This window comes from Carlito syrichta, unplaced genomic scaffold (assembly GCF_000164805.1).
Source record: "Carlito syrichta isolate Samal-C Ts95f unplaced genomic scaffold, Tarsius_syrichta-2.0.1 Scaffold306742, whole genome shotgun sequence".
In the NCBI taxonomy this organism is placed as follows: domain Eukaryota; kingdom Metazoa; phylum Chordata; class Mammalia; order Primates; family Tarsiidae; genus Carlito; species Carlito syrichta.
In genome coordinates this window covers 157922-182822 of record NW_007250838.1, presented here as the reverse complement: position 1 = coordinate 182822, position 24901 = coordinate 157922, and the positions used below count along the sequence as shown (strand labels likewise).

General features: G+C 41.2%; 1 protein-coding gene across 1 annotated transcript in view; it reads right to left on the bottom strand.

Annotated features, from left to right (window-relative positions):
• SYNE2 (spectrin repeat containing nuclear envelope protein 2) overlaps positions 1-24901 on the bottom strand; it is a 317000-nt gene that overhangs the window by 143336 nt on the left and 148763 nt on the right. Inside the window, exons 50-55 of the mRNA XM_008063321.2 lie at positions 17915-18180; positions 14285-14453; positions 12013-12168; positions 8937-9077; positions 6797-6979; positions 5897-6034 (exon numbers count right to left, since the gene is read on the bottom strand). Of these exons, the coding sequence (XP_008061512.1) occupies positions 5897-6034; positions 6797-6979; positions 8937-9077; positions 12013-12168; positions 14285-14453; positions 17915-18180 (1053 nt within the window). The remainder of the gene's footprint in view (positions 1-5896; positions 6035-6796; positions 6980-8936; positions 9078-12012; positions 12169-14284; positions 14454-17914; positions 18181-24901) is intronic.

Genomic DNA, 24901 nt, shown 5'->3' with positions numbered 1-24901 from the left:
TCTTTGTAACCTTGGGTTATGTAAAAATATCTTAGAAAACAGCACAAAAGAATAATTTATAAAAGAAAATATTAATCAATTGGACTTTGTCAAATTAATAACAATTGCTCCCTAAAAGACAGTGTTTAAGATAATAAAAAGACAAGCCACAGACTAGAAGAAAATATTTGTAAACTATACATGACAAAGGAATGGTTTTCAGAATGTTTTGGAACACAAACAACCCAATTAAAAACTGGACAAAAAAGAAATTGAACAATACTTCACAAAGGAAGTGTCCAAATGACAAATAAGGACATGAATAAATGCTCAAGATCATCATTAGAGAAATTCCATTTAAGCCACAATGAACTCTTGACTACAAGTCACCAAAGTGGCTAAAAACTAAAAGACAGACAAGAGTAAGTGCTGTTGAAAATATGGAGTAGCCAGGCTCAGTGGCTCAGCCTGTAATCCCATGCTTTGGGAGGCTGAGGTGAGTGGACTGCCTGAGCCTGTGGGCTCGAAACCTGCCTGGGCAACTTGGCGAGACCTCATCTCTACAATAAATCAAAAAATTAGCCAGGCGTGGTAGCGCACGCCTGTAGTTCCAGCTACTTGGAAGGCTGAGGCGGAAGGATCGCCGGAGCCCAGCAGGTCGAGGCTGCAGTGGCCGGGAGCGGCCACTGCCCTGCAGTCTGGGCGACAGAGTGAGACTCCAACTCAAAAAAAAAAAAAGAAAGAAAGAAAGAAAATATGGAGCAACTGGAATTCACATTGCTAGTGAGAATAAAAAATGGCACAGCCATATAATCAGCTCCCTTGAATATAGTTGGGACTTACTGACTTAATTATAATAAAACATGGTGGAAGTGATGAAAGGTCACTTCCAAGATTAGACAAAAAGACTGCGATTTCTGTCTTGGGAGCACTCTGTCACTCTCTTTTAGATTGTTTATGCCAAAGGAGAAGCCCACGTGACAATACACGGATCTTCCAAGTCCTGCCATCAGCCACATGGGTGAGCTTGGAAGTGGATCCCATCTCTCCCCTTACCCAAGTGGAGCCTTCAAATGAGCCCACAATCTTTGCTGACATCTTGACTACATTCTCATGACAGACCTGAAGCCAGAACTAAGCCATGCCCGAATTCCTGACCTACAAAAACTAAGATGATAAATGTTTGTTGTTTTAAGTTGCTAACTTCTAGCTGTGTGCAGTGGCTTATGCCTTTACCCTAGAGTTTTGGGAGACCAAATAGAGAAAATTGCTTGAGGCCAGGAGCTCAAGACCAACCTGGGCAAAACAGTAAGACCTTGTCTCTACAAGGTCTCTACAAATATATATATATACACACACACATACATACATACATACATACACACACAAATGTGTGTGTGTGTGTGTGTGTGTGTGTGAAAGCAGGATTTATTAAGAGGACAGAAAAGCTCCCACAGTGGGAGGGGACCTGAGGAGGTTGCCTACAAAAATATTTTAAAAGCACCTGTAGTCCCAGCTACATGGGAGGCTGAGGTGGGAGGATCACTTAAGCCCAGGAGTTCGAGGCTGCAGTGAGCTGTAATTACACTATTGCACTCCAGCCTGAGTGACAGAGAAAGAATTTGTCTCAAATTTTTTTAAAAAGCTGCCAACTTTTAAAGTTATTTGTGAAACAGCTATGGCTAATATGTAGCTCAAAATGAGAAACAACCCAAATATCTGTGATCTGGTAAAAGGATAAACAAACTGCTATTTCTGTAAATGGGACACTACTTGGAGCCATCAAAGAGTGAACTACAAGCCAGGCTTGGTGGCTCAGCCTGTAATCCCATGCCTTTGGGAGGCTGAGGTGAGTGGATTGCCTGAGCCCACGGGTTCGAAACCTGCCTGGGCAACTTGGCGAGACCGCATCTCTATAATAAATCAAAATGAGCCGGGCGTGATAGTGCGTGCCTGTAGTTCCAGCTACTTGGAAGGCTGAGGTGGAAGGATGGCCGGAGCCCAGCAGGTCGAGGCTGCAGTGGCCAGGAGCGGCCACTGCACTCCAGTCTGGGCGACAGAGTGAGACTCCAACTCAAAAAAAAAAAGAGTAAACTACATGTCGATAAATGTAACAACCTGGATGAATCTCAAAAGTATTATACTGGAGTGGGTATAGTGGCTCACACCTATAATCCTAGCACTCTGGGAGGCTGAGGTGAGAAGACTGCTTTAGCACAGGAGTTTGAGACCAGCCTGGGAAACATAAAGAAACCTCATCTCTTTACAAAATATAAAATTATATGAGTGTAGCAGAGTGTGCCTGCAGTCTCAGTTACTTGGAAGGAACATCTGAGTACAGGAGAACGAGGCTATGGTGAGCCATGATGATGCCACCGCACTCCTGCATGGGTGACAGAATGAGACCCCACATTATGCTAAATGAAAGAAGTTACACACAAAAAAAGACATGTACTTGATTCTAGAAAAGGCACAACTATTGTAATAGACAGCAGTGAGTGATCACGTAGGGTGAAAAGAAATCGACAGCAAAGGGGCATGCAGACCCTTCTTGGGATGATGGGATTGTTTTTCATATTGATGTTGGGGGTAATTATGCAACTGCACTTTATCAAAGCCCACCTGTCTGCACACTTAAAATGGGTGTAATTTTACTCCATGTAAATTATACCTCAATGAAGTTGATTACAAAACAAATTAAGTTCCTATTTTTTATGGCAAGTTATGTTTCAATGATTCTTAATTACAACAGGAGTGGTTGTGAAATCATCTTTAGGTTACAAAGACCTGTCTTAATGAATGCAATCCAGGTAGAAGGGTATAGTGCAATTACAACAAACACTCAAAGATTAGTTGTGAGTTCTGACACTTTTCTTTAAAAGTCATTTTAAAAAGTAATACCCAACAATGCTAGAAAGTGGAAAAGAGCATTCTAAAAGTAGAACTATTTTCATTTTAGGAACAAAATGGGGATTTCACATAGGAATAGTTATTGGGACTAGTTAGCCTTCCCATTGGGAGAGTAGGATACATTTTGTGGGGAATAAACCCACATCTTCCCTTATCTCAACTCAGGTCTGGCTCATAAACAAATTCCAATAACTCAGAACGTCTTGAACAGCTTGAGAGATGCTTTTGCCTTTTTTATATTTGTATCAGTAGAAGGTAGCAAAACCCAGCTGCTTTTACCTGAGTTCACTTTTGTACAGTATTTTTTTTCTAACTCATAATAAGCATCCTTTCTCCAACTTGGCAAAGTCCTAAAAAATGGTGACTTATGCAGGTGATTAAAAATAAAAAGTTGGCCAGGCATGGTGGCTCACGCCTATAATCCTAGCACTTTGGGAGGTCAGGGTGAGAGGATCACTTGAGCCCAGGAGTTTGAGACCAGCCTAGGCAACATAGCAAGACCTCGTCTCTAAAAAAAAAAAAACAACTAAAAAATTAGCCAGGCATGGTAGCACAAACCTTTAGTCCCAGTTACTTGGGAGGCTGAGCCCAGAAGGTGGAAGCTGCAATGAGCTGTGGTCGTGCAATTGCCCTCCAGCCTGGGTGACAGAGTAAGAACCCGACTCAAAAAAATAAAATAAAATGAATAAAATATGGGCTGGTCACAGTGGCTTATGCCTGTAATCCCAGCACTTTGAGAGGCTGAGGCAGGAGGATTGCTTGAATCCAGAAGTTTAAGACCAGCCTCAGCAACATAATAAGAACCCATCTCAGCTGGGCTTGATGACCCACGCCTGTAATCACAGCACTTTGGGAGGCCGAGGGGAGAGGATTGTCTGAGCCCATGCATTCGAGACCAGCCTGGGCAACTTGGCAAGACCTTGTCTCTACAATAAATCAAAAAACTAGCTGTGTGTGGTGGCACGCACCTGTGGTTCCAGCTATTTAGAAGTCTAAGGCGGAAGGATCTCCTGAGCACAGCAGGCAGAGGCTGCGGTGACTATAAGCGTGCCATTGCACTCCAGCCTGGGTGACAGAGTGAGACTGACTCAAAAAAAAAAAAAAAAAAAAAAATCCATCTCTCTTTTTTTTTAAATAAAAAAAAAAAAACATAAATAAATAGATGACTTTGGGGATGTGAGAAGCCAACTCAAATGAAAGCAGCAAAAGAAATCACAAGCAAGGGGAAGAAAAAAAGAAAAGAAAAAAATGGGTGAAAATGCAGTATTTTTACAACTGCTACCACAGGAAAAAAAAATGTGCCAAGATATCACAAACATTGGGAACTTATGAAGCCAGCAGCTCCCTTAGGAACACACTGTGCTATTCTAAAGACATAAAAAGGAGCTGAATCATCTTTGAAGTCTGATTCTGTAAAAAGTGTTTAAGCTTTTTCCTAAGGGATTCTTTCTCATGGTAGAGTAACATAAGTGAAGGCAACAATGCCTTCATGAAAAAACTTCAGTCAGTGCTCAGCACCTAGAAGATCTGTTGCAGTCATGGCCCCAAGTAGGAAGACATTTTCACCAGTTCTGTCTTTGTAGGCTAGCATGGAGACACGGGGAACCTGGGTTTTACCAGAAAGGATAGGAAATTTGAAATCATGGCATCTTAGAAATGGAAGGAAGCTGAGCATAGTGGCTCACGCCTATAATCCCAGCACTTTGAGAGGCCAAGGATTGCCTGAGGCCAGGGGTTCGAGACCAGTCTGGGCAACTGCGCAAGACATCATCTCTATAATAAATCAAAAAATTAGTGGGGTGTGGTGGCTACTTATTCTAGCTACTTGGAAGGCTGAGGCAGAAGGCTGAGGCAGAAGGCTCACCAGAGCCCAACAGGTAGAGCCTGTGGTAGCCGTGATCGTGCCACTGCATTCCAGCCTGGGCGACAGAGTGAGACTCTGACTCAAAAAAAGAAAACAAACAAAAAAACTGGAAGGAACCATGGATTCGTTTGCTTGCTGTAGAACTAATGACCATAAACATAACAGCTTAAAACAAAGTTACTATCTCATAATGCCCATTGGTCAGGAGTCCAGGCAGAGTCCTCCACAGTCAACAGGCAGGCTGCAGTCAAGATTTCATCTGGAGCCTGGGGTTCTCCTCCAAGTTCATGCAGGTTATTGGGAGAATTCAGTTACAGGACTGAGGTCCCATATTCTCATTGGCTGTTGGTGGCTCTCCCAGTTTCTAGAAGTTACACTTGGGTCCTAACTCCATGGCCCTCTCTCAATATGGTGTCTTCCTTTTTCAGGTCAGCAGGAGAATCTCTCATACTCTACTAAGGTTGAGTAGCCCTTACCTGAAATGCTTGGGGCCAGAAGTGTTTTGGATTTTGGATTTTCTCAAATTTGGAATATATGTTATTATACTTACTGGTTAAGTATCCCAAGTCTGAAAATCCAAAAACCTGCAATAGGGAGTCTTGCAATCATGCAGTCATGCATTTATGGGAAGAAAGGAATCATCAGGTTATCCATTCATTCTTATGGCAGTGATGATTCCATCACCTTAGCCCTGTAATGTCACCTCATCAAAGCAGCAACTAACCCATCCCATTCATATTCCTGTCCACATTCAAAGGGAAGGGGATTTAATCAGGGTGTGTACACCACGGGACAAGAATACTGGGGGCTGTTTAGAATTCTGTGGACCAAAAGCATCAGCACCATCCAGTGCGACTTTCTTACTTCATAGGTAGGTGGGAGACACTGAGGCCCATGGAAGCCAGAAAAGTTGTCTAAGAAGTCATGATATAGTTGTCAGGACAGAAAGAACTAGCTTTCAGTCTCCAAAAAATCCCAGCCTAGTGCCTGCCACTTGTTCAAGTTTCCTTCTGCCATGGGTATAGTTAGAGGTAAGACTGTACTTCAGGAAAGAAGGGGGGGGAAAGTAGCATGGTGATTAGCTAAGCCACTAATCAACATGTCGATTCTATGACTGGCAGAAAATCTGGAAAGAACACTTACCTGGAGGGTGCTAGCATAGTGACTCAGAGTCCTTGAAGAGTCATAGTCAGCAGGATTGGCCAGCAAGCGACTGGTATTTTCTATCCAAGCCTCAGTGCTCTTCAAAAGATCGCTGTATTCCTCCATCTTGACTGTGGCCTGTGAAAGAGATGGGGTACCGAACTTAGTCCAATGCCTCCTACTGGAGATGAATGATTCCTGAGTGAAGAGTTAGTTGGTGCTAGTGAGTGGTATGTCAGGTCTCGCAAGTCTCTGCTCCCCGTGACTGGGACCACTTGCCCACCCGCTCCAGGTTACGATCCTTCTGACTTTAAGACTAATCCTGACCACAGGTGGAAAGGACATAAGAAGCTCTACTCAACGCGAGGGGTTCCAGGATGGCCTTGCAACTTCTGAAACAGGACTTGGACTTTGTCTTCCTGTTCAGGACCCTGCTTTACAGTTCTTCTAAGACTACGATGCTGCCTCGCTCTTGCTAGATCACATGCACAACTCACCTGACCATGGTTCCTATTTGGAATGGGCTAGAGAGAGCATCTTGTTCCCAAAGGACAGTCTTTCTCATCGCTGTCTCTCTGGATTCTTGAGACTGTCCTCAATTCCCATGACTGGTCTTCATCTACCTTTGGGAAGCCTGGACTTCCCACCAGCTTACCTGGACTCCTGCTGTGGTCTGACTTCGGGGTCCTTGGTTCTGCCTGTCCAATCACACTTTCTGTTTGCACGAGCATTAAAATTTGTGCCCACATGAGCCTACCATGTGACTCTAGCTTCTTCAAGTCCTATAGAAACTGGCAATTCAAGGGAGACTGGCTACCTCTCAATGTATTTTTTAGTTTGGTTTTCAACCCATCTCAATACCACCACATGCTGTACAGCCTTCATGTGTCACAGGCATACCTTATTTAGCTGTGAGGTTCTAGATTCTGCTCTCTGTGACATTTGTTGATACTGCTGGAAAGGAATCATCAAGTTATCCATCCATTCTTGAGCCTGGCCTGGGTCCTGTTCAACAACGTCCTGAACTTCAGAATCCAGCTCATTTAGCTTGGAATGCCAGAGATCTAGCTCATCCCACATTTTCTGGAAAAAGAAATCGGAAGTCAATTTGAATGAAGACATCATAGTCTATGGTGGTAATTCCTAGTTTACACATGGTAAATGCTATCAAAACATCACAGAAACAACACCACAGGGATAGTTACTACTTTATACCCAGCAACCATTTGTACTCTAAACTGAAAAATATTTTTCCTGATCTCTCTTAACTGTAATTGTGTTCGCTTCAGTATAAATTGACTGTAGGGGAACAGAAAGACCTGGACATTCTAGAGATGAATGGCATGGACAATACAGCTCTCATCTTTCAAGAGAGATGAGCAAAACATTCTGCTTAAAAAGGTCTTGAGGAAACACTTAAACATTCTGCTTAAAAAGGTCTTGAGCCTATTTAGACCAGTAAATTCATGTACTTAACATAGAATACAATTTTATTAAGTGTAATAAAACTAAAACTAGCCAAATAAAAATATCTGCTGACTTGGGATGAATGTGGGCAGCTCTAGCCACATGTTTTAGTGACAATTGCTTTTGGTTCAAGAAACCAATAGGTTGGATTCGAATCTGAACTTGTCTGGGCAGAAGAAAAACATCAAAGGTAAAATACTGAATTATTTAATATTCACTTAAGAACATAATTTTGAGAAATAGGAAAATCTGACTGGTTAAATTAGGTTCCTCTTCTTCAGAGGCCAAGATTTTGTCCAGGAGTGGGCCATATTCTGACCTATTTTAAAAGTTCAGGATCTCTTGAGCCTAGGAGTTCAAGGCTACAGTAAGCTATGATTATGCCACTGTACTCTAGCCTGGGCAACAGAGAGCCCTGACATACCACTCACTAAAAACACAACAAAAGTCCTCAAACTATACTAGAATATTTCCTTAAAATGTAGACTAGCATAAGAACCTTTTCATATGCAAGGGTTTACTTGGCATAATATTATGTTTACGTACAATTTTACCTACAATTTTATTTCCTAAGACATTTTACAAGGGAAATAGATTTAGAACTTCCTTTCTTTTTAAATCTTGGCAGTCTAAAAAAAGCTGTCAATACTTTTCACATCCTATGGAATTATTTCTCATATCAGTCTTCCCAAGATAAGACTCACACTCTCCTTTACTTGTGAAAATGCTAGCTCACAATCAGAGGCTCTCTGAGTTGGGGCATATGCCCACCAAGAAAAACTGAGAACGATTTTTTTTTCCGAGTCAGGTCTTACTCTGCTACCCGGGCTGGAGTGCAGTGACACAATCATGGTTCACTGCAGCCTCGACCTCCTGGGTTCAAGCAATCCTCCTGACTCAGCTTCCTGTGTAGCTGGGTCTATAGGTGGGCACCACCACACCTGGCCAATTTTTTTTGTAGAGATGAGATCTCTCTTTGTTACCCAGTCTGGTCTCCAACTCCTGGGCTCAAGCAATCCTTTTACTTTGGCCTCCCAGAGTGCTGGGATTACAGGACAAGTATAAGCCACCATACCCAGGCAAGAACAACGATTTTTTTTTGTTTTTTGAGTTGGAGTCTCACTCTGTCACCCAGGTTGGAGTGCAGTGGCACATTCATGGCTACTGCAGATTCGCACTGCTAGGTTTGGGCAATACTTCCGCCTCAGCCTTCCAAGTAGCTGGAACTATAGGCACACACCACGATGCATGGCTAATTTTTTTAAAAAATTATTTATTGTAGAGACGAGGCCTCACCATGTTGCCTGGCTGGTCTTGAACCTGTGGGCTCAGGCAAATCTCTCACCTCTGCCTCCCAAAGTGCTGGGATTAGTCACCAGGCCCAGCCCAAGAATAACTGTTCAATGCAACATTCTCTATTAAACCTCTGGAGGTGACATCCTTGTGGATCATCTGGTTTAGGGTCTCTGTGCTTCAGAGTAATCCAAAGGGCTCACCTTGTGGTGACTGACGAACAGGGGAAGGAGCACGTCAGAAATACGCAATGCTGAAGGGAGTTAAAGGAGGTTGTTACCTTTTGAATTTCTTGCGCTGTCTCAATATTTTTGCTTTTCTGCTGCAACATCTTTTCAACATTTTGAAGGCCATTGTTAATTTCTTCTATTTTTCGACTCATTGTGTATGAAGGTGAGCTTTTCAAGACCTCATGGCTAATCTGTTACAATGGAAAAAGACAAGTTTGGCTAAGAGAGGTTTTCGGTACTCCATTCATAGGTTCAGGAGACAAAAGGGGTAGTCCCTCTGTTTTCACCTGCAAAAATCTTTTTTTTTTTTTTTGAGTTGGAGTCTCACTCTGTCGCCCAGACTGGAGTGCAGTGGCTGCTCCTGGCCACCGCAGCCTTGACCTGCTGGGCTCCAGCGATCCTTCCGCCTCAGCCTTCCAAGTAGCTGGAACTACAGATGCGCGCTACCACGCCCGGCTAATTTTTTATTTATTGTAGAGATGAGGTCTCGCCAAGTTGTCCAGGCGGGTCTCGAACCCGCGGGCTCAGGCAATCCACTCACTTCAGCCTCCCAAAGTGCGGGATTACAGGCTGAGCCACCGAGCCCGGCTGCAAAAATCTTTTAAGGACTTGGGGGAAAGGGGGGAATTCCAAACCATGTGAGAGGGTAGACTAGCAGACCACTAAAAGCAGCTAAGCGCACCCGACCTTTTAAATCCAATCTTCAAAAAAATAAATTAAGTAAAAATGTGTTGAATGCAATCCATGTGTGTATTACAGATATGTGTTGTGTTGGGCAAAATAACTCAGTGGACTTTTTGAAACATACCTTTATGGATCCAATGATATGAAAACATTCTTGGGGGATAAATTATTTATTATACAATCTCTCCACTTTATGAGAAAATCCTCTATACAAATCTGTTCTCAATAAAGCCAAACTTATTCTCAAGCTGATTTTTTAAAAATGTAATCACCAACAGGACATTCATTGGGGTGAAGCAACCTTCTAAAAGTAGTTACTTTTTTTTTTTTAAGAAAGTGTTAGACTAACAGTATCTAGCATGAATGAAATTTTTTATTATAAAAGATTTTTGTGCACAGACATCGGATAGCATTCTCCCTTTGTATGCATGTAGCTGAATAGTAAAGAGAAAGGAGGTCTAGTAAATTAACTGAGTACTTAGTTAAATTACATAAGATATATATGTGTAGACATGATAATGCTGATTATAGGTAGCATTTATTGAGGCTTACTATGTGCAAAGATAAAAGTAGCTATTTCTTGAGGATGCACAGAACTTCATTTTTCCCTGTGTTACTATTTCTAGTGGATGTTTTCCAGCAATCAGAAACCTAGCTGCTGAATAGTGTAATTCTTTTATCTAAATCATTTTCTTTCTTTAAAAAAAATAACTTGTGCTAGGAAAGACAGTAAATTAATGTCAAATATATCGTTCTCCAAATACCTGATTAGTTTGTGTTCTGCTTTTGTTACCTTGATAAGGCTTTCTCCAAGCAGCCACTAATTAACCAAACAGTACTTTATACTTTTATATAATCCTTTTATTTTTCTTAAAAACAAAACAAACAAAAAAACCACACTGTATCTGTATAACCATTGAGACTGAAACCATCCTATGCAGATAGAGTCCAGATGCAGAAACTGAAACACAGGTTAAATGACTTGCTAAGGACAAATGTCAAGGCAGTGGCTGAATTTGACCTGAGAAGTCCCCGAGTCCCCAGACTCTGAGTCCCAGGCTCTAGTCTCAGCATTAGACTGTTGATAATTTTATATCATGTTTTGATTCCACAGATCATACCACAGTCAAGATTATTGGGGATGGGGTCGGGGGAATATCCCACCTTGGTTCTGTATTAGTTTTTTTTTTTTTTTTTTTTTTTGCTGGCTGTACAAACTGCCACAAAACAAAAGTATTCTGATATTTTGGGCAGTTATTCTCCTGGTAGAAATGTATACCATCTAGATACATTAGGACACATCATGATTTAGAAAAACAAATCACTATCTGAATTATACACAATGGCACTGTGTATGTTGTCTGGATTTTTGAACTTCCTTTTAGACCCATCACCCAGGAAAAAAAAGTTGCTATTTGTTACAAATACACAAGTTCACAATGGAACCTTTCAACCCTGAACTTGAAAGACTGATTTTGGTTACTAATTTCCTGTTAGAAATTTTCACATGAAGTCATGAGAATAATTAAATCTCAAAACATTTAGTATTCTCTTAAAATAAAATCAACAGCACTTAATCCTTGAGAAAGTATCTAACAGATTTTCTTTTGTTAAACCAAAAAAGATCTGTCATAAGTATGCATTAGGCATTTACATGGTTTATACACAGGTTAGATTTTCGGGTGCAATTTGTCATGGAAGTTAATGATAGATTCCAGTAAATAAAATTGAAACCTGAATTTTTTGTGTTTATTTAAGGACCTATTTTATTTATCAAGTTATAGGTACAATCAGTTTCAAAAAACTCCTATGGGTGCTGAGCCAAATAGAATTTTGTCCTATTGGACATGTGTTACATTTTTACAATCTAATAAAACTGTCTTGCTAAGCTTCTATGTCTCTAGTGCTATAAAATATTTCCCATCCTTTCCTCAAATCTGGACTTTCAGGCATAAAGATTTGCCCAGATATGGTTTGCGAGAATTCTATTAGCATTATCGTTAGACAGACAATGTATGCTATTCCTAGCGACCTGTGAAATCTATTCTTGGTTAAAATTGCAAAACATTTTAGGGAATATATTTTAAAGAAAAGCATTATTCATGTCCAAAATTTTTAAGTGGTTGTGCACTAAAATGTAAAATAATAATAATAATAAGACAAGTAAAAGGTAACACATAACTATTTTAAAATGTGCGAGAAGAAAAATGAAGCATTTTGACAATTAAAAATAAACAGATTATCTAATTCTGCTACCTTATGTCACATTGAAAGCACCTTTAGCTCAGTCTTCACTACACAAAATTGTCACTTAACTAAACTTTACAGAAACAGTCACAGCTAAAATTCTGGCAAATGAAAATGTGACATTAAATGCTATTTTCTTTTTGACATTCATTCAGATTCCATAAATAATGACACTAGCACAGACATTATTATTACCTTCTCATCTATGTCTTCTAAAGCTTTTCTGCATTCTTCCACCTGGGACTCAATCTCTGCTGGGACTATGGTGTACATCTCGGAATACTTGATTCGCAGTTTTTCCATAATATTCTCAAAAGTTAGCTTCCCTTTCTTAAGGATGCTTTGAAGCTGCTAAAAACATGAAGAGAGTTTCAATACGGGAAAAGTTGAAGTCTAAAAAAAGCGAAAGCAGCTTTCCAGCACACCTTATGATTTAAAGGAGCACCATTTGCATGACAAAACCTCACTATTGATACAAGCTGATTAAGCCTGAGAGATACTCAGCTTGGTCAGAAGATGCTTTCTAATTTGTAAGCATTAAACTTGATATCTCCTCACAGTGTCACACCATTGTAAAGAAAAGACATTACAACATCCCTTGCTTCTAAAGCACCTCTAGGATTTAACTATATCTTGGTTGCAGTCCTGTTCTAAAAAGTTGCAAGTAGCAAAAAGTTTCAAAGAAGTTTTTTGTTGTTGTTATTAACTTGTTGCTATTTCTGCTTCTTCCCCCATTATCATCACAATGATTCAAGGCCACTAAAAGCCCCACGTTGGGAGCAGAAGTGTCTACTTTCATGTAATTAGACAGCCCAGCACAGCTCAGCTCCTTTCAAAAGGGAGGCTTCCAGTTCCCTGCAAAGAATGTAGGTTTTAGGAGATAAAAGAAACCTGAACAAACAGCCTATTGGCTGTGGCCTAGAAACTAAATCTGATCTACCTTCTCCCGCAGTAATTATAAAGGCGAAACTCATTTGTTTGGGAAAGTTTCCCAAAGATCAAGTGGAAAAATACTTCTTGACTTTACTGTGGCTTTTTTGTTGTTTGTTTTGTTTTTACAGTAGCTGTTCAGTAGCATTATTTGTGCTAATGGACTGAATCACTGCACTGAAGAATGATTTTAGTTTTCAATGACTATTCTGTGATGTGTCACTGTTTTTCTTTTCTTAATTCTCAGTAGAGAGCACTTCTAGAGAGAGATGGAAACTTAGAGAATGGTGGCATTCAGACAAAGGTGGGGCTTGAGGGATAAGTGTCATCCTGCTTTATCTAGACCTGGTCCAGGGATACAGTACAGGGCTTCATTCAGAGCTACACTTAGATGGCTTCCCCATGAAGATTGCTTCTGTAATTGACAGTAAGTTTCCTCTTCAACATTAATAAGCAAAAGCTCTAGTTAACAACAGCAGAGAACTTTTTTTTTTTTTTTTTGAGTTGGAGTCTCACCCCATCGCCCGGGCAGTGGCATGCTCACAGCCACCCCAGCATCAACCTGCTGGGCTCCGTGTCAGCCTTCCAAGTAGTCAGAACTATAGGTGCGTGCTGCCATGCCCGGATAGTTTTTGATTTATTGTAGAGATGAGGTCTCCTCAGGCTGCCCAAGCTGTTCTTGATCCTGTGGGCTCAGACAATCCCCTCACCTCAGCCTCCCAAAGTGCTGGGATTACAGGCTTGAGCCACCACACCTGGCCTAGAACTCTTTTTTTTTTTTTTTTTTTTTTTTAGTTCAGTCTCACTCTGTCATTCAGACTAAAACACAGTGGCATGATCATGGCTCACCGCAGCCTCAACCTCCTGGGCTCAGATGATCCATCCACCTCAGCCTTCCAAGGAGCAGGGACTACAGGCATATGCCACTATGCCCAGGTTATTTTTTTATTTTTGTAGAGACAAGTTCTTGCTATGCTACCCAGGCTAGTCTCGAACTACAGGGCTCAAGCAATCCTCTCGCCTTGGCCTCCCAAAGTATTGGGACTATAGGTGTGAGCCACTATACCTGCTAAGTATGACTTTCAATAAACTTCCCAATACCCTTTCTGGCTGTCACCACTGGGCTGGAATGAAGGAAAAGATCATTCTGAAGAAGTGAGTTCCCAAATGATACTTAGGGTGTGCATAGCCCCCATCAGAGATAAGAGGTCATGTCTACTAAAGGAGTAATCTGACAAGCTAGTCAAGAGTGGTCTGAGGTCCCTATTCACCAAATACATTTGAAACATGGCTGAAAACAGGCTGCTGGTTCCAGACCGGCCTACCTCCCAGTCTGGTCTCAGGTCTGCTCTCTGCTCTCCAACCATACTAATCTTCTTCCTTGGTTCTGCCCACACCATGCCACAGGGTCTTTGCATGTGAGAGTCTCTCTCCCTGGCCCGTTCCCTGAACCCCAGTCCCTGAGCTACCTCTGTACCAAGGATTTTGGGTACAAGATTGTGGGGCTATACCATTCACTAGTTTATTCTTTACTCACCTCAAACTGCTGTGCCTTTTCTGGGGGGTCCTGTGTTGCCATATTTTGGAAAGAAGTTATGGTATGTTGAAATAAATTCTTCAAAGCAATTATTTCTTTTGTGAAAGACTGCCTTTCTTGGATTTCAGTCTGCATCAATTCCTTGTTTTTTTGAGCTTTCTGAAAAAGCCTAAAATAGAGCATCAGAATATAATTGTTTCTCTATTCTGTTCTTCTGTGAAACAGTTTTATTTAAACAATTAGCGAAATGTCTGAATAGCACATAATGATGATATTTTTCTCCAAGTAAACACTACCAGTTTTAAATGACCTAGGTACCACATATACAGAGGGTGTCATAAAAAAAAAATGTATGCACATTTTAAGAAAGGAAAAGCTGTATTAAAATTGTAATACTCAATATACATCAATAACAAAAGTTGAATACAAGTCACGTTTGACTTCTGCAATTACAAGAGCTGCTCAAAGTGGGTACTGTCAGCATCCAGACACTTCTGATTACGGCAAACTAAAAGTATGCATAGATAATATCTCTTAAAATGTGCACACATTTTTTGGCACCCCCTCAGTATAAACATATGTTAAATTCTATCAGTCAAAAACCTCTCCAAACCTATCATCCCCAAATATCCTCTTTTTGCACCATACATTGTTGTTGTTATTATTATTATTATTATTATTTGAATCAAGGTCTCACTCTGTCACCCAGGCTGGAATGCAGTGTCATGATCACAGCTCACCACAGCCTTGACCTGCAGGGCTCAGGCAATCCTTCCGTCTTAACCTCCTGAGTAGCTAGAACTACAGAAGAGCACTACCACCCCGGCAAATTTTTGTATTTTTTGTAGAGAGGAGGTCTTGCTATGTTTCCCTGGCTTACTCTTTACATTCTAATTGCCATCTCTATTTTTTTGCCATGTAATCCTTGAGCTCAAATGAAAATGACTTAGAGGCGTGGAGTCATCGGTAGGCTCTTGGGGATACACAACCACCCCTAGTCTTTTTCTTTGCAGCTGATCCCTTTTGCTGTGAATGCAGCAAATATCAGAAGAGGCATTTAAGTGAGTAAAATATTTTCTGAGAGTTATTTGTTAGGTATCTGCAACATCGCTACGCAACAAGAAATATATATGTGGTCTCTACCCTGGTTCCTGAGCCTGAACTCTTAATATCTCTGTAGATAAGAGTGCCAGGAGAGCCGGGCTCGGTGGCTCAGCCTGTAATCCCGCGCCTTTGGGAGGCTGAGGTGAGTGGATTGCCTGAGCCCACAGGTTCGAGACCCGCCTGGGCAGGCGAGATCTCATCTGTACAATAAAATCAAAAAATTAGCTGGGCGTGGTAGCGCGCGCCTGTAAGTCCGGCTACTCGGAAGACTGAGGCGGAAGGATCACCGGAGCCGAGCAGATCGAGGCTGCGGTGGTCGGGAGCAGCCACTGCACTCCAGTCTGGGCGACAGAGTGAGACTCCGACTCAAAAACAAAACAAAACAAAAAAAGAGTGCCAGGAGAATCTTTTGTTCTAATACTCAGTCTTTGACTCTAGTTCTTGACATAGGGCTCCTGTGGACTTTGTCATTTCTGGGGTGACAGGAGCATCTTTTGTCCTAATGAGGTGATTTTGGTGGGCTTCTGAATAGCCTGAGGATGGAGGCTGCTTGCCAGGGGAACCAACCCCATGATTAGAGGATTAGAACTTCCAGTACCACCCCTACCTCACCCCACACACCCCAACTTCTGGGGAGGGTATAGAAGCTGAAGATTGAGTTGATCACCAATGTCCAATGACATCATCAATCCTGACTACATAATGAAGCCTCCATAAAAACCCAAAAGGACAGGATTCTAAGAGCTTCTGGATTGTGGGACATGTGAAGGTGGCCATGCGGCCCATCCAGCGACAGCACTGAAGCTCTGCGTTCCTTCCCCTATACCAGGCCCTATGAATCTCTTCAGTCTGGTCACTCATTTTATCCTTTATTAATAAACTGGTAAACATAAGTGTTTCCCTGAATTCTATGAATGGTTCTGGCAAATTAACTGAACCCGAGGAAGGTGTGGAAGGAACTCTCAATTTATAGCCTATTGGTCGGAAGTACAGGGAGCACCCACCACTTGTGATTGGCACCTGAAGTGGGGGGCACTTTCATGGGATTGAGCCCTTAACCTGTGTTACCTCATGCTGCCTCCAGGCAGAGAGTATCAGAGCTAAACTGGTGTCGCTGGAGAATTGCTGGGTATGTGTGGGAAAACCCCCACTCATCTGGTGTCAGAAGCATTATGTTGAGTGGTGTGTGAGAGTTTCTAGCCTTTGACCCAATGATTCAACTTCTCAGTATCTTTCTCAATGAATTAATCACACATCAAGATAGAGATACTGGCATAAGAATATTCACTGCAGTGTTGTTTATAAAGGTAAAAAAATATATATTTAATTTAAAGGTGCTTTATTAGGGTGTTGGTTAAATCAACTATGGTATATCCATATGGTAGAATATTTTACAGCTATGTTTTTGTTTTGTTTTGTTTTGAGTCAAAGTCTCACTCTGTCGCCCAGGCTGGAGTGCAGTGGCAAGCTCAGTCACCACAACCTCAACTTGCAGAGCTCAGAAGATCCTTCTACCTCAGTCTTCCAAGTAGGTGGAACCACAGGCATGTGCCACCACATCTGGCTAATTTTTTGATTTATTGTAGAGATGAGGTCTCACCATGTTGCCCAGGCTGGTCTCAAACCTCTGAGCTCAAGTAATCCTCTCGCCTCTGCCTCCCAAAGTGTTGGGAATGAAGGCTTGAATCACCGCATCTGGCTACAGCTATGTTTTAAAATAACATTTAATGACAAAGGAGTACAAACATCACATGTTGATATTTATTCAAGACAATACAAAATAGCGTAAGAACTATGATCTCAAATTATTTAAAAGCAAAATCATAGTTTTAAAAAAAAGAAGAGATAAGAGTGATTGGCAAGGGTTGTTGCTGAGTGGTGAGATTAAGTTGGGTTTTTATATTAATCTTTATCATTTTCACATTCTTTAAATTTCTTGTTTATGTTTTCTGAGTCAGAGTCTCACTCTGTCACCCAGGCTGGAGTGCAGTACCACTATCACGGCTCACCACAGCCTCAGGCAATCTTTCTGCCTCAGCCTCCTGAGTGGCTGGAACTGTAGGCATGCACCACCATGCCTAGGTAATTTATTTTTATTTTTATTTTTTATTTTGTAGAGATGAGATCTTACTACGTTGCCTAGTCTAGTCTCAAACTCCTGGGCTCAAGTGATTCTCCCTTCTCGGCCTCCCAAAGTGCTAGGATTACAAGAGTGAGCCACCACACCTGGTCTCATGCTCTAAATTTCTTATGGTGACTACGTTATTAGTAAATTAGAAAAAGAGCAAACATACAAAAAAAACAACAAAATAAATAAATTTGAAGGATATCATTAACACCAGGATGGAAAATATATGCTTGTTTTGATTTCAATTATTCATCTTTTCCATTCCTTTTTATACCTATCAGTGTTGTATCATTTGCCATTATTCTACAATATTTTTATAACTTCTAAATTTGATATTTTCAAAATTTTGAGCTGAAATGGTCAAGCACATTTCCTTAATAGTTTTTCATAAATCTTACTTGGTGCATCGCTCTTGCATAGAAGTAATCTCTTGAAATGCTGGAACAGTTTCCACAGTCCCTAAGCTTTCTGGAACATTCTGGATACTTTTGATGCGCAGAAGAAGTAGAGTCAGTAGCAGCTGCTGCTTCTCCACATTCTCTTCATACTGGCGTACATAGTCCAGCAGCTCAGAGAGCTCCTCTGTGGTGGCTGCCTCTTTTGTTCTCGAAATTTCAGGGAGTTCTTCCTGAAGATTATCCAAAATAATTGCTTCTCGCTCCATCTAATTCAATAAACAGAGCAAGACAACTAAATGTGGTAAAATGCGCTCTTAGCACTTTAGGAACTGAAACATACCTTGGCAGCTATAATGCCTGTGCTATCTCGCGTCAAAGGGTTCCTAATGCCACATCCTAGTTCAAAGTAATATTTGTTTCCCTGTGGCTGGGAATATCAGTGTCCACTATCAGAACCCCATAGTCCCCATTTATTGCTCAGGTAGACACGCAATTAAAACAAAGCACTGCTGTTGTGGGTTGAAGGAAATGCTGCTGAATATTTTCATAAGTAATGTATTTCCCCTTCAGATTTCAGTTGGATAAGGCAGCATTTCTCCTGAGATACGGCAGTTAGAGCTCCACCAAACTGCTTTCACTAAGTATGAAAAGGTTGGGAAACTATCAGGTATGCAAAACTTTTCTGCAGGTCTCTTTTCTTTCCAATCTCTATATGGTCAGAAAGTAAGCCCAGTAGATCCTCATGACCAGTCAGCACGACTGAGCCAATCAAGTATTTATCAACGATATTTGTACAGAACCCAGAACTACATAAGCTGTTCCACCACATATCTGGAATTTGTGAGTTCTACCGGCCCTGAAAACTGAACTCAGAATGAAGATGCAAGGGGGCCTGAATCAGATGGCTCTTAAGCCTCTCCTCAAATCTCTGGCCCTTTCCTCAGGTGTACCACTTGCCACATTCTGCCTGACTGCAATGTTAACTCTCCTGCTCTATATTCAGAGTCACAAATCCTAAATATTTGTGTTGCTGTTGTTGAGACAGTGTCTCTCTCTGTTGCCCAAACTGGTCTTGAACTCCTGACCTCAGGTGGTCCTCCTACCTTGGCCTCCCAAAGTTCAGGGGTTACAGGCATGAACCACTGCCTGGTCATTTTTCTTTTACCCTTTGGATCTTACAATCTTGACATTACAGAATATCACACCACTCATCTACATTTATGATATCATGCCTACTGAAAAGGTAAGCCAAGACCTGAATGTCCAGTAAGCCTTGATAGTGGGTGGAGAAAAAAGGTCTGTGAAAATTAGAAGCCCTAGCACCAATTAGGTTTCCAGGGGCCCAGGGAGCTGGGGCGGGCCAGGGCTTCACCTCTAAGGTCAAGGTCAAGTTATACAATCTTGTAACTCCACTGCTAAGAAAAAGACACAGCACTGGGCGGGTCTTTTGGGGTTTTGGCAACACTATATGCTACACTTGGGATTATTGCTCAGATCCGCCCATCAGAAGGCTGTCTATCTTGAGGGGGTCCTGGTCACATGATCCAGTTTGATCCCCATTCGCCAGAATACTTGAGTGTGGGTATGTAGACTCGCCCCTCTCCAAGAGACCCAGTTGAGCAATGTGGGCTTCCCATCAGCTCAAACCTAAATTCAATTGGATTATAGGTCCTGGTTCTTGGAAAACCAGCTATACTTCCACCAAGGAATGATATTAGGGTCCCATTGTGTCATTGTATGTCCCCTCTGCTGGAAACTGGTATGCAAATAAAGGAATGGTTACATTGAGGGGGGTTATTGTACATCTAGGGTTTCCAATAGGCAAGAGGCCTGAAACAACTACATCTATAATCCAGGACTTCATGGGACATCTTGGGATGCTGCCCCAGCTGGTGAAGACTAGAAATGAGAAGCTAAAGCAAGCATGACCCAAGAAGGGTAAAGACACAAAGGGCCCAGCCCTTTTTCCTGTTTTATTTCTCCTTGTCCCCCAACTCCTGTTCCCTGGGATTGCCTTCCAAAATAAACCACCTACTTGTGACCCTGGTCTCAATCTGCTGTGATATTGGTAAGTAATGAGGAGGGTAACACAAGCAGGAGAACAACTTATATAAGGACAAAAATTTTACTCAAAAGCCAGGCGGCTCTTCAACTGGTGAATGAGAAAACAAACTACAGTATATCCACCCAGTGGAAAACTACTCAGGAATAAAAAGAAATGAACTCTGACACAAGCAGTAGCAAGAATGAATCTCAAGTGCATTATGCTTGGTGGAAAGAAGCCAAACTCAAAAGGACACAAACTCTAAGACTCCATTTATATGACATTCTGGAATTGGAACGAATACAGGCAAATAAACAGATTAATGATTTGCAGGGTCTGGAAGTGATAGAAGGGGCTGACCACAAAGAAGCACACGAGGATCTTTTTTTATTTTTATTTTTAAGAGATAGGGTCTCAGCTGGGCTCAGTGGCTCAGCCTGTAATCCCAGCACTTTGGGAGGCTGAGGTGAGTGGATTGCCTGAACCTGCGGGTTCAAGATCAGCCTGGGCAACTTGGCGAGACCTCGTCTCTACAATAAATCAAAAAATTAGCTAGGTGTGGTAGCAAGGGCCTGTAGTTCTGGCCACTTGGAAGGCTGAGGCAGAAGGATGGCCAGAGCCCAGCAGGTCGAGGCTGGGGTGGCTGTGTGTGTGTCACTGCATGCCAACCTGGATGACAGAGTGAGACTTCAACTCAAAAAAAAGGGATAGGGTCTCACTCTATTGACCAGGCTGGAGTATAGTGACATGGTCACAGCTCACTGAAGCCTCAACCTCCTGAACTCAAACAATCCTTTCTCTTCAGCTCCTGAATAGCTGGAACTACAGGTACATACCACCATGCTCAGCTAATTATTTATTTTTCGTAGAGACAGGGTTCACTAAGTTGCCCAGGATGAACTCGAACTCCTGGACTTAAGCGATCCTCCCATCTCAGCCTTCCAAAGTGCTGGGATTACAAGCGTGAGTCATCACACTCCGCCTACAAGAGAACTTTTCTTTTTTTCTTTTGAGTCAGAGTCTCACTCTGCTTCCCAGGCTGGTAGTACAGTGGCATGCTCATGGCCATCTCAGCCTCGACCTGCTGGGCTCAGGCGATCCTTCTACCTCAACCTTCCAAGTAGCTGCAACTATAGGAATGTACCACCACACCCGGCTAATTTTTTGGTTTATCATAGAGATGAGGTCTCTCCAAGTTGCCAGGGCTGGTCTCAGACCTGTGAACTCTGGTAATCCTCTCACCTCAGCCTCCCCAAATCCTGGGATTATAGGCATGAGCCACTGTGCCCAGTCACAAGAGAATTTTTCAAGGAGCTGTCCCAAATCTTGATTTTGTTGGTGGTCATGTGACTCTGTGCTTGTTAACACTCAACAAACTTTATGCTAAAAAGCATGAAGACAGCCTCACATAGTTACCACAAATATTATACATTCAATTGTCCACCTAGAAGAGGCTCTGTAATTCCTTGATTATTTTCCTTAGATACAGAATCATAATGTAATTGGTTAGAAAACTTTTAGGTTCACATTCAATTGTAAAATAGGCTTTAGAAAGGAGAAGGACCCATAGTTGCACCATAAGCAAATACAGTGAAGGAGACTAGAAAACAACTAGAAATAGGAACTAATAAAGAAATGACTTTGTGTACAGGGGGAAGAAGCTGGCCTTACATCGCCAAATATCTTTGAAGATATGACTTTATTCTAGATACTATGATCATCAAAGCATGAAATGATGATTCCGAATAACCAGAAATGAATAATTACACCAAGCAGAATCTGTTTAAGAAAACAGGGAGGTAGGCCAGGCACAGACTCAAGCTTGTAATCCTAACACTTTGAGAGATGGCGGGGGAAGGACTGAGCCCAGGAGTTTGAGACCAGCCTGAGTGACATAGTGAAACCTGGTCTCTATAAAAAAAAAAATAATAAAAAAAATAAAAATATTAGCCGGGTGTGGTAGTGTATGCTGTAGTCCCAGCCACTCGGTCTGCTGAGGTAGAAGAATGGCCTGAAACCAGGAGGTTGAGGCTGCCATGAGCTGTGATAGTTGTGATCATGCCACGGCACTCCAGTCTAGGTGACAACTCAAAAACAAACAAACAAAAAAACAGGGAAGTAAAACTTTAGGGGGAAACGTTAAATTGAAATTTGTTTTTTAATTTGGATATTTACAAGCAGGACATTTGCGTGTATTAAAAAGCTATGCAAACTGTGTATTCCACAGAGATATTGGATTACTACAGATATTTTTAAAATAGGAATTCATTTTATCTCATGCGGAACAACCAATCATACTAACAGAATCTTATATGTACAGGTCTTTAGATGATGTACTTTTTATTGAGTAGATAAAAGCCACATTAAAATCATTCATGAATTTGATGTGTGTAAATACCATGTAAGTTGATAGCTTAGTGGTTAAGCCTCACTCAGAGTGAGGCTTAATTCAAATCCTCTTCTACCACTTGTGAATTCGGGTGAGTTACTCATTCTCACTGTGTCTCACTTTCCTCATCTGTAAAGGAAGGAAAATAAAAATACCCTCATAGGATTCCTGTGAAAAGTGCTTCAAACTATGCCTGGCACACAATAAGCACTCAACTTCAACACTTTGCTGTTTTTTTAAAAATTACATACAGACTTTTTTTTTTTTGCTGGTGCTACTCTTTGAAAAATACATTTTGTTAGTTGATAGTGTCAAATACTGGTATGAATAGTTACAAAGTTCTAACACTACAAAGTCTAATGCTGGTACGAATTAACAACATATACATGCAATAGTGTGAGAAAACGGATGGAGCAAAAGCATGGAATTTGCCCAGACCTGGATTTGAATAAGAAGTGTCCCTCAACACCTATTTACCAAGTGCTCCCGAAGTGGGTTCCAACAGTTACATCAGTGAGCAGGACAAACCCAGTCCCACGGGGGCTTATAGCTCGGTTGACCTCAAGCGGGGCCTTGTGCCATTACTTAATCTGTCAAGTGCCTCCATTTTCCCCATCTATCAAATGGTGATAATATTTACTTCCTAAGGACAAAGATTCAGTGAGATCATGCATGAACTGTCTTCTAGCACAGTGTAGTAACTCAGTAAATGGTGCCTTGATACATAGGCAAGACCTGGTACCAGCAGCCCCATGAATATAATTTAAAGTTTTGTGTTTTTGTTTTTGTTTTTAGGAGTCTTCCTCTGTCACCTAGGTTGAAGTGCAGTGCTCATGGCCACCGCAGCCTCAACCTGCTGGGTTCAGGTGATCCTTCTGCCTCAGCCTTCCAAGTAGTTAGAACCACAGGTGCATGCCACCACACCCAGCTAATTTTAAAGTTTGTTTTAGCCAGGCTTGGTGGCTCAGCCTGTAATCTCGCGCCTTGGGAGGCTGAGATGAGTGGATTTCCTGAGTCTGCGGGTTGGAGACCCGCCTGGGCAACTTGGCGAGACCTCATCTCTACAATAAATCAAAAATCAGCCGGGCGTGGTAGCGCATGCCTGTAATTCCGGCTCCTCGGAAGGCTGAGGTGGAAGGATCGCCAGAGCCCAGCAGGTCGAGGATGCGGTGGCCGGGAGCAGCCACTGCACTCCAGTCTGGGCAACAGAGTGAGACTCCAACTCAAAAAAAAAAAAAAGTTTGTTTTAACATCCAAGAGACCATTCACTAATTAAACCTCACCAGGACCACTGAAATGATATTCATTTTTGAGAATGTCAGTTCTTTTCAGGGTAATATGTCAGTGTTAAACAAGTTAATCCCAAAACAGAGTCTACCCCAAATTAAGTATTGATTCATTACATTTCTTTCTTATGTAAATTCAGCAGGAGCTTTGAAATAAATCACAGAGAAGAGTTTTCATTTAATGTTCGATTTGTACCTCATTAATACCTAGTCCTTTAGAAAAACTAAAGAATATTCTAAGATAATTTTATATTAATTTTCTTTATGTGATGTCTAAGTCTTGAACCAAGGTTAAATGTGATTGGTATATATTATAGAGGTGTTTCTTCAAGATAGCTTTCAGAAAGAACATCATACCTTATATTTTTAGGTCCATACTTAACAACTGTAGCTAATTTCCACAGTAAAAAATTCCTTGGTTAATACACATATTGCCTAATTCTAACCTTCAGTATAATGTAGAGACAGTTATTTTTTAAAGGGGTTAATTTATTTTACCCCTTTTAAAAGAAATAATTTAAAGCTCAAACTAGTTAGTAGTCACTTATAAGAATTATCTACCACTTCTATTCAACATATTACTTGAAGTCCTAGCGAGAGCAATCAGGAATGAAAAATAAATAAAAGGCATCCTAAATGGCAAGGAAGCAGTCAAGTTATCTCTGTTCACCAATAACATGACTGTATACCTAGAGAACCCTAAAAAGTTTTCCAAGATCTGATAAACGACTTCAGTAAAGTCTCAAGACACAAAAATCAATGTACAAAATCAGCATTTCTATAAACCAATAATGCTCAAGCCAAGAACCAAATAAAAAACTCAATCCCATTTACAATAGCCACAAAAAACAAAAACCTAGGAATATATTTACTCAAAGAGGTAAAAGATCTCTACAAGAACTACAAAACACCGATGAAACAAATCATAGATGATACAAACAAACGGAAGAATGCTCTATACTCACAGATCAGAAGAACCGATATTGTTAAAATGGCCATACTGTCAAATGCAATCAATAGAGTCAACACAATGCTATCAAAATACCAACATCATTTTTCACAGAACTTAAAAAAAATTTAAAAATCCTAAAGTTTATATAGAACCAAAAAAAGAGCCCAAATAACCAAAGCAAATCTAAATAAAAAGAACATATATGAAGGCATCACATTGTCTGACTTCAAATTATTCTTAACAGAGGTCCTCAAACTCTTAAAACAGGGGGCCAGTTCACTGTCCCTCAGACCGTTGGAGGGGCGGACTATAGTTT